General features: G+C 39.2%; 1 protein-coding gene across 4 annotated transcripts in view; it reads left to right on the top strand.

The window, feature by feature from the left end:
* The window catches only part of C1QTNF7 (C1q and TNF related 7), a 107,944-nt gene extending 95,160 nt beyond the window's left edge, over positions 1-12,784 (top strand). For all 4 annotated transcript variants that reach the window (XM_086705419.1, XM_025921914.2, XM_086705417.1 and 1 more), the window contains exons 2-3: positions 5,597-5,842; positions 11,799-12,784. In XM_086705419.1, the coding sequence (XP_086561545.1) occupies positions 5,605-5,842; positions 11,799-12,430 (870 nt within the window). In that variant the 5' untranslated portion in view covers positions 5,597-5,604 and the 3' untranslated portion in view covers positions 12,431-12,784. The remainder of the gene's footprint in view (positions 1-5,596; positions 5,843-11,798) is intronic.
* The last annotated feature ends 1,262 nt before the right edge of the window (positions 12,785-14,046 follow it).

The following is a 14,046-nucleotide window of genomic DNA, read 5'->3' as shown; positions in this document are numbered from 1 at the left end:
TAACATTGTGTAAGTTTAAGGTATGCAATGTAAAAGTTTGATACATATATGTATTGTGAAATGATTATGGCAATAAGTTAGTTAACACATCCATCACAACACATGATTATCATTTTTCGTGTGCACTAAGAACATGCAGTAACATCTCTTCTCTTAGCGACTTTCAAGCATGCAAGAGAGTATTATTAACTACAGACACCATGCTGCACATTAGATCCCCAAAACTTATTCAGCTTGTAACTGAAAGTTTGTATATTTTGACCACCATCTCCCCATTTTCCCCACCCTCCAGCCCTGGGCAACCACCATTCCACTCACTGTTTCTATGAGTTCAGTGTTTTAGATTCCACATATAAGTTAGATCGTACAGTGTTTGTCTTTCTCTGACTTCTTTCACCTAGTATATTGCTTTCAAAGTTCATTCGTGATGTCACAAGTGACAGGATTTCCTTCTCTTTATGGCTGAATAATATTTCATTGTATATATACCACATTTTCTTTATCATTCATTTGCCAGTGGATATTTAGGTTGCTTCCATGTCTGGATTATTGTGAATAATGCTGCAATGAACGTGGGAATATAGATAGCTCTTTGATATCCTTTTTTTTTTTTTCTTTTGGTTATATACGCAGGGGTGGGAGACCACTGCCAAGGATCTTTTTCTCTGTGTTCTCTTCTAGAGGTTTTCCAGTTTCAAGTCTTATATTTAAGTCTTTAATCCATTTTTAGTTGATTTTTTGAGTGGTATAAACTAGTGATCCAATTTCATTCTTCTGCATACAAATACACAGCTGCCCAACACCATTTTATTGAAGAGACTATTCTTTCCCCAGAAAGTATTCTTGGCTTCCTTCTCAAATATTAGTTGACTGTATATACATGGGTTTTTTTTTAATAAGTAAAAACATGCTATTTACGAAGAGATCTCAACCAGTGGACACATTTTCTAAAAGTTCAATTTTTGCAGTGATTTATTCAGTATTTCTCCAAGTACTTTCATGATGAGTTTAGCAAGAACAAAGGGTTCTATCACTAAAAATCTTAGAAAACACGACATGCTACATTCCTGCCTTACACATTCAAAACACATTTTTGACATAAAGAGTGTGAAATCTATAGTACCGTAAAGTAAATATAAGTTTCAAAAACTGAAAACCTGTTACTTTATAATCCCTACAGAAAAATAGGATACATTAGCATCCCGACAGATCTGCACAAGATTAACAATATTTCCAGAGCTTTGATTTTCTCACTCCAAAGGAGCGTGATGTGGGAAAAAATACATTTTAGCACATATTCTACATAAATTTGCATATTCAATGTAATTCTTCAAAATACTTTGTATGAGGCATGACTGCAAATGTGTATGAGGTTTCTTTTTGTAGTTTTGAAAAAATGATCTAAAATTGGAGTGTAGTATACATTGAGTTGTATACTTAAAATTGGTCCAATTTATGGTGTGTAAATTAAATCTCAATAAATCTGTTAAAACATATTATAATGTTTATAAAACCATGACCCACATAGTGCAGTCCCAGCCAAAATAACCAAATCCACTGCAACCCAGTGGGACAGTGGGCAAAGGATAGATTATTCAATATAAGGTGCTGAAAATATACAGCTAGATCCCTACCTCACACTTTTTATCAGAAACATTCTAATGGGTCAAAGATTAAATGTGAACAAATGAAACAACAAAGAAACTGAAAGTGGGAGAATTTTTTTTTTAGTATCGTGGAGTGAGGAAGGCCTTTTAAATGGAATAAATTGAACTTCAAAAATGTTTTTATAATAAAAATTTTTTAAAATTCATGAACAAAATACAAAGGCAAACTGGGGGAAGCTATTTTCTGCTCATATCATAAACTATGTACACACACACACACACACACACACACACACACACACACACACAGTGACTTATTGTACTGTTGCTTATACAACAATGAAAATATCCCAAATATCCATCAGTAGGAGACTGGTTAAATGTAACACAACCATATAGTGGATATTCTATAGTCACTAAAAAAAGGATGAGGCAACTCTACCTACTGACAACAGAAAATCTCTTAGCTACCTGAAAAAGCAAGATACAGAAAGTTGCATATTTTTTGCCAAAGTGGAGAAGAAGACACACAAGAAACTAGCAACAATGATTGCCTCTAGAGAGGAGGACTGCATGTCTGGAAGACTGGGAGGAAGGGAGAGATTTACTTCTCATTGCGTACCCTTTTTTAATTTTATAAATGTGCATGTTCTATCTGTACCAAAAAAAAGGTAATTATTTAAAATATTTCTAAATACTTAGACTATGCAAAATTGAAACAACTGAAGTCTTTTGTTTGTATTTTTAAACACTGTGAGAGGGACCCACAGACCCCTTGAATATTTAAGTTCTTTTTTCTCTTTCCCTTACAATATTCTCATATTCCATTCTCCCATGTTTTTCATTTAGTTTTTCATAAAACACATACATCACCCCGCCAAAAAAAAACCCCAAAACAACAATAACAAAAAAAACTTCTCTGTCCACAGCGTGAGTTTTTTATGCCAAACACTGTTCTAGATGGTTGTAGAAATCAATGACTAAGACAAAAATCCCTGCTCTATGCCCTCATCCCTTACGTTCCATCAGATGGAGATATACCATATTTTTAAATCATAATAAAGGTAATAATAATCTAGTGAGTTAGAAGATGGTGGGTACAAAGAATAGAAAACAATAGAGCAGAATGAGGGGGGTGGAGGTATGAGATGGCAGATGGCAGATGGCAATGTTAAATACAGTGTAAGAATTGGCTTCAGGGAGAGGTTGGCATTTGAGCAAAGACTCAAAGAGGGAGATGAGTGAGTGAGACATGTAGACATCTTGGGGAAGAGAAGACAGAGGGAAGAGACAGCATGAAGGCCCTAAGGCAGAACATTCCTGGTGTCTTTGGGAGACACCAAGGCATCCTGAGAGACTGGAGCTGGAGAGAGGGAGAGAGAGTAGCGGAGGATTAAGTTAGGGAAGTAAGGAGGGTGGGTGCCCAATCCAGTAGACTCTTGAACCATGTACCATGAGACTTTTGGCTCTTAAGTAAACTGAGGAAACATGGCAGGGTGATGCCACTGTAGTTTTCTATTATAACCCACACCCCTTTGTCGTCCTATAAACTGAGTCCCGAGACTCAAATGGCCAGTTACCACCACTTTGTCATTATGTGTCAGGCAGCACAACACATTGTTCCTCAATTCTGATGAGGACTCTTAACGGATAATCATTTTGAGAGCCTTTCAAAACTTCTAATTGGGGATGCTTCCAGCATTTAGACTATCATACAGACAATATTCTAATGCATTTGTCAATGAAAGGCAAACCATTTGTTCAATGAATGCGTCTGTTTCGATTGTATTAAGTTTTTACCTCCTTTGAGCACCTTTTTGCCTGGCTATTGGAAATATTAATATCCTTTCTTCCAAGCACATGTTTAGAATTTATGCTTCTTATATTCACCATAACCTGGACCCTTACCCCAAGCTTCTTTGTAGACTGATCCCTGACTATTGGCGTGTTTGTGTTTTCAGCTTCTCCATCATAATGTCTGAGAAGCCACTGCCCACAGTGCCTTCTCTCCAAGTAATTTCAAGTTCATCTTAGAACCAAGTCCTGGTCTCAGCTATAGGATGCCATCCCATGTCTCTTTAAACATTTAAACTTTTATGAGTATCTCTTATGAACATGTTCTATTCTTTCAAATTCTTTCTCAAAGCCTCCTCTCATCCATTTTTTACACAAAAAAGGCTAGCAATTTCATCATCACAGTTTTGTTTTAACTGTGGCAGGGGTATGGATAGAATGTTCTTTCATTTTCTATCATCTGGGACACCTTTGAAAAGGCTGGTATCTTTATCAGATCCACCGGGCTTTTCAGAAAGTGCCTTCATCCCAGTTGAGCAATGGAATCAGTAATGTTGAATTTGTGCTCTATTATAAGCAGACTGTGCACAGCAAAAATGTTCTCCTGGATGTGGGGGAGGGAGAACGGTGGGGAGAGACACTGGTGACGTGGAGATTTGGTGAAGGATACAGGGCCTATATCTGGGTAAGTTGCTTCAGTTTCTCACTAATAAGATTTCTAGGAATAGACTTATTTTGAATCACATGTGCACGCTGTGTTTTTCTCAATTTGTCATTCCTATGCTCTGGCAAATTTCTAGGTCTAATTCCAAGATGTTGCAATTTCCCCATGGGTATCATAAAACTGGTACAGTGCGCCTGGTTAATTTTCTGATGTGGCTGTAAGAAAGCAAGGAAGCCCCATCCGACTGCTTTTTTTTACATTTCATGATTATTTCCTTTGGGCGGGTACATGCCAGGCATATACGTCAAGCGATGTTGAGATTTCTTATTAAAGCACAGGTCCAGCTACCCCAAAACTATTCATTTGCACTGCCCTAAAACCACGTGCATACATTCTCCCATCCAAGAAGCTGCTAATCCTAGGGACCGTTTAGCCTAGAAAGTCAGGTGTCCCAGCCCATATGGCCCACCCCTCAGTTTATATGCCAAACGTCATGCTAATAAACGATCCGTCATTCTCAGGATCCTGTTTGTGGAGGGAAAAACCAAGTCCTATTAGACCACAACTAAAGAGACCTGTTGTCTGCCTCCCTAGGCACATGTGACACCATGCATGGTTTAATTTCACTCAGCTCTTTAATTGAGCCCTGGTGCTAACAGCTTAATGGTTCACCAGGGCATTGTATTCTGCAGATTTTAAATTAAAGTTTGAGCCCCCCCCCCCTTAGGACATGCACAGTACTCCAATTAACACTAATTGGTTTTACACATGATTATCAAGTGAAAAACATGGTTTTCCTGAAAATGCCACTTCTTTTCTCCTGCTTACAAAAACCCACAAATTCTAAGAAAACGACCATGGATGCATGCCAAGACTAGATATAAGGATGCCTAGCATCGTGTTTATATTGGCAGAAAACTGGAAGGAAATGTCTACAATGGAGAATTGTGTACACAAAGAATAGTACAGAAAATGCAACATTTTTTAATGTTAAGAATAATTTTTGACATGGGAGGATGTTCATGATGTATCGTAAAGGGAAAAAAAAAGTTGGAGACATACAGGAGGGGCATGATATCATTTTCCTCCACAGCATAGACAGAAAGACCAGAAGGATGTCTGTATCAAAATGTAAAGAATAATTATCTCTAGTGGTGGGAATATTGTTGATGTTTCTCTTATTCGTTTGCATTTCTAATTTTCTAAAAATAATGCATTATTTCTGCAAGAAGAAACCGTCATTTTTCAAAGTCCATCATCGAGCCTACAGGAAAAAAAATGCAACAAGTGGCTTTATTTTGAATTTTTTTTAACCCTTCATCTCCACCAACCCTTGTGTGGGACACTGAGAACCCTCTATCAGTAATGTGTTAATAGTTTCCAACGGAATTACGAGAGGTGACTGAGGTTTTATACATGCGTGGAGAGGCGAGCGCTGAAGTACGCGGTTGCCAATGCCCGCCCTCATGTTCATTTATGCCAAAACTACCACCTGAGAGGGTGGATTTATGTCCCTGTGTTTCTTTTCCAGAGCCAAAGATGTTTATCTTGCTCTATGTTACAAGTTTTGCCATTTGTGCCAGTGGACAGCCTCGGGGTAATCAGTTCAAAGGAGAGAGCTACTCCCCAAGATATATCTGTAGCATCCCTGGCTTACCTGGACCTCCGGGACCCCCTGGAGCGAATGGTTCCCCGGGGCCCCATGGTCGGATCGGCCTTCCAGGACGAGATGGTAGAGACGGCAGGAAAGGAGAGAAAGGTGAAAAGGGGGCTGCAGGTAATGAACGATGAAGTGCCATGAAACACCCCTCGTTCACCCACCCACCCTCCCCCGCCTTAAACCGCTTCCCTTCTCTGTTGCCTTTTCTAATGGGAATTGCTCCTGAAATCCCTTCTCTATTTCACCTTCCTTAATCATAATAATGTGTTGAGCCCTTACTATGCTTTAGATACCGCTCTGAACTCTTTACCTACACCTTATTTTATGGCAATGACAACTCTTTCGGTTATCCCATTTTACAGATGAGAACACAGAGCAATAACATGGTTAAATTAATTACTGAAGACGGAAGTTCACTGCTAGTGACCGGCAGAGCTGGACTCAAACACTGATGATGCCCGTGGCCACGGGGCTGTTATAGCTAGCAAGCAATGGCTGGATGTGCGAGGGCATGGATGGATAGACAGACAGATGGACAAGGAAGAGAAATGGACAGACGAAGCAGAGGCAGGAATTAGGAGCCAAAAGCACAGATGCCATCCTGACCTGTACTAAATATCCTGAGCAAAGCTGCATAAAGGACTTCTAGATTTTATTTTTCACAGATGAAATGGCAATAGCACTGTTTAGCCCACCTTTCGTAGCTCATCTCTTTCCCTCCTGTCCTGTCCCAGCTAGAAAAGTACATTCGTATCACTCTTAAACAGCAACACAATTGCTCCCTACTACTTCAGGAATGTTTACTTTTTTTCCCCCCACAAATAAATTGGCCCAGGAAGATTGCCAGACTCTGCAATCCTTCAGAGTAAACCGAATTGAAAGTCTAGAGAAGCTGGGTTAACTCTAAAAGAGGAAGCGATTTGGCATCAATCTTTAAAAACAAGTTTCCGAGTGTAAAGGCTAGGACAAAAGACAGGAAGAGAAAAGTCAATTAGTCTAAGAAACATGTCTCTATCTAGTCATTGCCCCTGATTTACTGGTGTTACGTGAAATAGCAGCATAATATACATGCAAGTTACTGGATAATAATTCATTTCTGAATTTGTCCTGCAGAAAATACTTGGAAAATCAGTAGCTACCGAATGTGTGAATATTGTTCAATATTAGATTAAAAACCTTTAGGTAAAGGTTCAACATCAGATAAAGAACCTTTAATTTGGAGCTTACATCTTAATCTATGGTGACACCTATGACTACAACTTACCACTGTGTCATGATCACGAATAGCCTTGAAATCCTGTAATAATAACAGGACCGTCGCTACGTATGACCAACCCTTTTAGTTTCTTTACTGTGTCTGGAAGCAATAATGTAGTGTTTCCACAAGCATGTATTGGAGTCAGTCTGATTGAGGCTTAGATCTCGGCTCCTTCAATTACTAACTTAGTATCCGTGGACCAATAACCGCTTGAAGCCTCAGTTTCCTCATTTGTAGATTGGGAGTAGTAAGGGTGATTGTGACAGTTAATAATACAATAATACACGGAAAACACTCAGTAGGGTTACTGCCATCTGGTAAACACTCAGTAAATGTTAGTTCTTATTACATATCACACAGTGATCTGCAAACATGAGTCATAGCTAACTTGTTGAATATCCAAACTCATGTAATAAACTCGAAATGGGTGCTCAGTTTCATTAAGTAGTTCTGATATCATTTAAAAATACACATGTGGAGAGGTGCCTGGCTGGCTCACTTGGTGGAGCGTGAGACTCTTGATCTCAGGGTTGTGAGTTTGAGCCCCACATTGGGTGTAAAGATTACTTAAAAAATAAAATCTTTAAAAATATAAGTATGTAGAGGGACGCCTGGGTGGCTCAGCCAGTTGGGCATCCGACTTCGGCTCAGGTCATGATATCACGGTTCGTGAGTTTGAGCCCCGCGTCGGGCTCGGTGCTGACCACTCAGAGCCTGGAGCCTGCTTCCGATTCTGTGTCTCCTTCTCTCTCTGCCCCTCCCCCACTTGTGCTCTGTCTCTCAAAAATAAATAAATGTAAAAAAAATTTTTTAAATATAAAAGTATGTGGATATGCATTCAGATTAAATTGAATGTTCATAATTATTACAAGGTTAACCATATGAGGTCAGCTACACCTCCGTATTCATGGGTACACCCAAGCATTGTCCTTCAACAAGCTTCTTGTGTACCTGTTGTTATCCAGTATTATTCCAGACCAGTGTTTTTCAACCTCTATCCTAATGATATTTCAGGCCAAATAATTATTTACTGTGGGATGGATATCCTATGCATTAGAGGACATTTAGCAGCATCCGACTAGCTGCCAGTGGCACCCCCACCAACTGTGACAACAAAAATGTCTCCAGACATTGCCAACTATCCCTTGGTGGGCAGTGTAAAATTGTCCCTGGTTGATATTACTGTTCTAGACAAGAAGAACACAAACATGAATAAGACATTGCCTTGATAAACATTTGGGTGTGGAAGGCCAATATAGAAACATATAATTACAATATTCATCATCATCATCATCATTATCATAGCCATTTATTAAGAACTTACTACATCGGGAATTTTACATTTAATACTTAATGTTTATCATAAGCCTATTAGAAACCATTATAATCAGCAATAATTGTGTTACAATGAAAAAATTGAGATTTGGAAATAAAATGACTTTGCGAACCTGAGATTATTTAACTCCAATATGCACACATACACACATAAGGATTTAGAACATCTAAGAAAGGTAGGAATGCCTTTGTGATCATTTACAAACAACAGTAACAGAGCCCTGGTGTTTTGGGGATAAGCTGTTAATGCATCTGAAACTGGGCACGACATGGCTAGTAGTCTTTGATTCTTCTTTCCCCTTTAATGACACCACAAATGTCTTCTCCTTCATGTGCCCTTGGTAAACATCCCCACCACATCCATCCCAACCAAGCACAAGCAGAATCAAGCATATTTTTGCTCAACTTCTCTACCTTAAATTACAAATACAGAGCTTATCATACTGAATTAGAAACTTTCTATTAAAAATATGTCTCCTTCACTGGTCTATCATAATTACTGTTGTAGCAGAATAGTACCATTTAATTTAATCTGAATGCACATCCATATAAATATCTTCAGATAGCACTGGAATCACCTCATGAAACCAATCATTCTAGTTTCTTATATGGCTTTGGATATTCAAGAACTTAGCTATGACCCATATTTGCAGATCACAGTGTAATATGTAGTAACAGCTAACTTGAGGGTGAAATAGGTGTCATTCATATCAATGTCCCACTCAGTCCCTAGCATAGTGCCTAGCATGTAGTAGATGATCAATCAATATTACACAGTTTAGATGTATGTATGCATGCACACACAAACCCTGGGATGGATGGATGGATGGATGGATGGATGGATGGATGGATGGAAGAAAAAAATAACACCGAAGAAGAAATCTTTGTAAGCCTATTTCATGGAGAACTAAGAAATCCTTTCTCTCCAAGTGTTAGTACCTAAACATAGACTAACCAGTACTCCATAATTCTCCCTCTACGTAAGCATATGTCTAACTAAATAGGAAGAGGGAGACTGATTTATCCCTTCTTTCCATTATTCATTAATTGGCCATTAGCACAGGTGAAAACCCTTCATGCAAATAGGAAGAATTACTTCAAGCTAATACAGCTCATCTCTGATTATCTAATTCAATAACTATAGAAACCCAAACACTGAGATGGTAAAGATCTTTCCATGGCTAGCATTGTAAAATTGCATTTGTGGTTTTGTCTCAAAGAATTTTCAATAGGATGAGGCCTTAAGCAACCTAGTCCAACACCTTCATTTCAAGGACTGAGAAACAAGTCAGAGAGATGAAGCCCCTTCTTCAAATTCACGTAATGAATCCATGGATGAACTAAAGTTTGCTGGTCTGCTGAGCCACTGTTGACTGCTTTTCTCACTAGGTTTGGAGTGGATTTAAATCCAGTTCTTCATATTGAAGCATTTGAAACACAGACAAGTGACTTGCCCAAAGTCATAGAGACAGGAGGATCGGAGTACATAATGAAATTTAATAGTCAAAATTGTTGCTGATGCCAAAAAGTTTTTCTATTATACATCCAAGGTCACTCATGACCTTCACTCATGAAGACAGCAAAAGTTAAGCTCCTATTGAAGATAAAAATAACAATTTAGAATTTGTGGTCCTTGATTCAAAAGTAAATTTAACATAAAATTGTATTCATATTTTATTTCTACCAGAAAGAAGCAAACATTGAAAGATCACACTATTATGGCCTTATTTCAAGAAATCAATACCAGAGTATATTCTGGCTGGAACCAGGGGAATTTCAACTTCACAACAAAAGCCATCTAGAGCTTTAGGACAGTTCTGTGATCAGTAATGATACTGATCCCAGTCACCAAAAAAAGGGGTTTCGTTCATTATTAAAATCTTTGGTGCATCATAAATTGTTAAACAACCTCTTTCCAAAACTATTAAAACAAAATACTGGATGTTTTAAGAGTAAAGCATTCATTCTAAAATTTTCATTATCCAGAACATTTCGTGCCTAAATTTGCCAAACTGAAAATTAATTAAACTCATATACTGGTGTGCATGTAATTTTCAAATAAAAGGTACCAAAGCACTATCAAGATAAAAATGTTCAACTTAATAAAGTTCCCGAAAGCAAATACATAGTTAAGAGTGAAAGTACACAGTATATCCATAATATATTTTCCCTGACTACAAAAGTCCTTCATGAATTTCCTATAATTTGGATATTTTTGAGGGTGTATCATTATACAAGCACTATCTATGGAACGGATTTGACTATAAAAATTAAAGGACATTTTTATGCTATTAAGTCACTGTTATTATATATACGGTTTAAAAATTAAATAGATGTTGCTTATCCCTTTCAACCGACGATCACAAGTTCTCTGCATTTAGCCTTTGGTTGATCTGTAGATGTAAAGATTTGGACAAACAGAAAATATTTCACTGTGGTGATTTTGAATTTGTTGAAATCCTTTCACAGATATTATGTCTTTTCTATATATAAGGAGACCCAGAGAAATTAAGGGACTTGCCTAAAATGATACAACCATTTAGCTGCAGAGCCAAACAGAATTTAGGATTCTTGATTCCAGCCCCAAAGGTAAGAGGCACTTTGATGGAGGGGAAGCATCATTACACTAAGACTTGGATTCCAGTCCTAGCTTGCTACAGAAGCCAGTTTCTCCACCTCTCTGGGATTCGATTCTCTCCTCCAAAAAAGAGCTACTGCATAGCAGTGGCATCACTATTTTTCAGTTATTGTAGCATATTGAACCCTCACTATGTGGCAGGTGCTCTTTATACTCGAGCTGCTGCCCTGGGGAGATGCTCAGGCTCCAGAGTCAGGCAGGCATGAGTTCAGATCACAGATCCATCACGTACTAGCTTTGTTCCCTTGAGCAAACCAACTTCTCTGTAGCTCAGTCTCCCCATCTGCAATGGAAGTAATAATTCCTAACTCATAAAGTTGTTGCAAGTCCTAAAGAAGCCAATGCCTGTCAATAAAATGCTGTCCCTGGTACATAGTAAATGTTGAATAAATATGAGCTCATCTAATTTTGATTAATTATTTTATTATTAAAACTAATAGAAGTAGGGCGGGACATGAGACTAAATAACCTCTAAGGACTCATCTGGCTCTGTCTGCTCCCATGACCCCACTCTGGAAAATATCATTATGCTCAATTGAATTTCTCCTGTGGTGACAAATACTGTATGTGACTGATTTAGTTGCAGATGATCCATCACCAAAATAGCACTTAAATGATTTTTCATATACTCAGGAAAATTCACCTGAAATTCTGATGAAAATCTTCTATTTCTATTTTAATGCATCAGTGATTGTTTTTAAGAGATGCATCAGTATTTAGTAGTGTCCTATTGAAAGTTGGCTGGAGAGACAAATTTAGGGTGTGCTGGCACTGTGTGGACATGCTGTTTGTGACTGTATATCTAGAGGAACTATTAAATAAGCTGTAAACTCTTTTTAAAGGTTTGAGAGGTAAGACTGGACCACTGGGCCTTGCTGGAGAGAAGGGGGACCAAGGAGAGACTGGGAAGAAAGGACCCATTGGACCAGAGGGAGAAAAAGGAGAAGTAGGTCCAGCTGGGCCTCCTGGAGCAAAGGGGGACAGAGGAGAGCAAGGGGATCCAGGGTTGCCTGGAGTTTGCAGATGTGGAAGCATCGTGCTCAAATCCGCCTTTTCTGTTGGCATCACAACCAGCTACCCAGAAGAAAGGCTACCGATTATATTTAACAAGGTCCTCTTCAATGAGGGAGAGCACTACAATCCTGCAACAGGCAAGTTCATCTGTGCCTTCCCAGGGATCTATTACTTCTCTTATGATATCACATTGGCGAATAAGCACCTGGCAATCGGGCTGGTGCACAACGGGCAGTACCGGATAAAGACCTTTGACGCCAACACTGGGAACCATGATGTGGCTTCGGGGTCCACGGTCATGTATCTGCAGCCAGAAGATGAAGTCTGGCTGGAGATCTTCTTCACCGACCAGAACGGCCTCTTCTCAGACCCGGGTTGGGCAGACAGCTTGTTCTCCGGATTTCTCCTGTATGTTGACACAGATTATCTAGATTCCATATCAGAAGACGACGAGCTGTGATCAGGACTGTCGTCCTGAATGTTCCAAGATTTTTGTGGCAGACACTTTGACTTAATCTGGGGCCTTGGAAGGTGGAGGAAGCAGCAATGAGATCCAAAGAGACTCCCACTCAGATTCCAAAGCATTTACAGAAAATTCTAGCAGAATCTATTAAAACAAGATGAACCACCAAATGGTTGAAACCACACCAAGATGAATTATATGAAACAATAACCCCAGATAAGAATCCTCCTGAAAGCAATGGTCATAAATATTTAAGCAAATTAAAGACAATGTTAACAAATTTCTGTTAAACTCCCTGAGTGATAAAATCAGCTGGCAATGATATTGTCTCATTAAATCTTCATAAAATTACACTTTTGCTTGTTATTTAAGAGAATCATCACACCCCAGAGTCTTTAACAGTTCTCAAAAGTCAAAAACTAAAGGTAAGAGATACTAAGTGATTGCAAGTAAGCGAAAGTGATAACTTTCCTTTTTTTGTTGTTATGCGTTCCTTCGTGCTCATATCTGTATTCACTCAACAGCTCTTAAATACGCCTGTGTGAGTCAGACACTGAGGTGCTAGGTCAGATCTGATCATGAGTTTGGACAAAAGCTGTGCCTTCATTCGGCTGGTGTGTGAGGAGCATGCTGTCACAATTCAGGGAGATGAGCACCTGACCAACAGACTGACTCCAAGCTGGACATACATGGGAGCCGCTCTTCCTGGGGACGGGGGCCAGAGAAGGTTTCACACGTGGAAAAACACTAACCATGCTAAGTTGTGTGTGTTTAAGGAAGTGGGAGGGATACAAAAGAAACAAGGAATTCTGCAGCTGCATTTACCCCATCCCATCCTCGAAACACGACTGGTATTCGCAATCAGAAAAGGGTGGAAAACCCTGAGATAAAGGGGACCTGGGAAGGGTAATGGAAATGAAGAGAAACAAGTTACTGAGATCAGCCAAGAGGTCATTCTCCTAAATTTGTTTAGCTTGATGGTTTCCAAGACAATTATTATTCCTCTTAGCTTGCACATGAATGAGGACACTACCTTACATTGGTGGGAAGCATTATTTCTCATGGATTTCCGAGGTATTGAATCCAAATAAAAGTGAAGCGTATGTGCACTGATTTATAGTGAAACGGTGGCAGTGAACAGGAGGAGGAGGGAAAGAGACCAGACATCTGAGCAGGTAACTGTCGCTTCCAAGCCTCATGGCCCCTGCAGTCCTGCTGTCCCTGGGGGACATGATTCCACATGATTTTTCATGATTTCTACTGACAGTGATAGGATTCCCTTACTCTCTTTTTGGTGGCTTCTTTTTTTAATGTTTATTTATTTATTTTTGAGAGAGAGCAAGGGGGGAGGGGCAGAGAGAGAGGGAGAGAGAGAATCCCAAGCAGACTCTGTGCTATCAGCACAGAGTCTGACAAGGGATTCAAACCCACAAACCATGAGATCATGACCTGAGCCAAAATCAAGAGCCAACGCTTAACTGACTGAGTCACCCAGGCTTTTTGGTGGCTTCTAATTTTTCTTCCATGCTTTCTCTCTTTGCTCACTCAGTAAACATTTGTAATGCCTCCTATGTGTGAGTCACCGAACTGGGTTCTGTGAAGGTAGAGGAATA

This window comes from Puma concolor, chromosome B1, assembly GCF_028749965.1.
Source record: "Puma concolor isolate L17-30 chromosome B1, mPumCon1.1.hap2, whole genome shotgun sequence".
NCBI lineage: Eukaryota > Metazoa > Chordata > Mammalia > Carnivora > Felidae > Puma > Puma concolor.
This window is presented reverse-complemented; position numbering and strand designations above follow the sequence as displayed.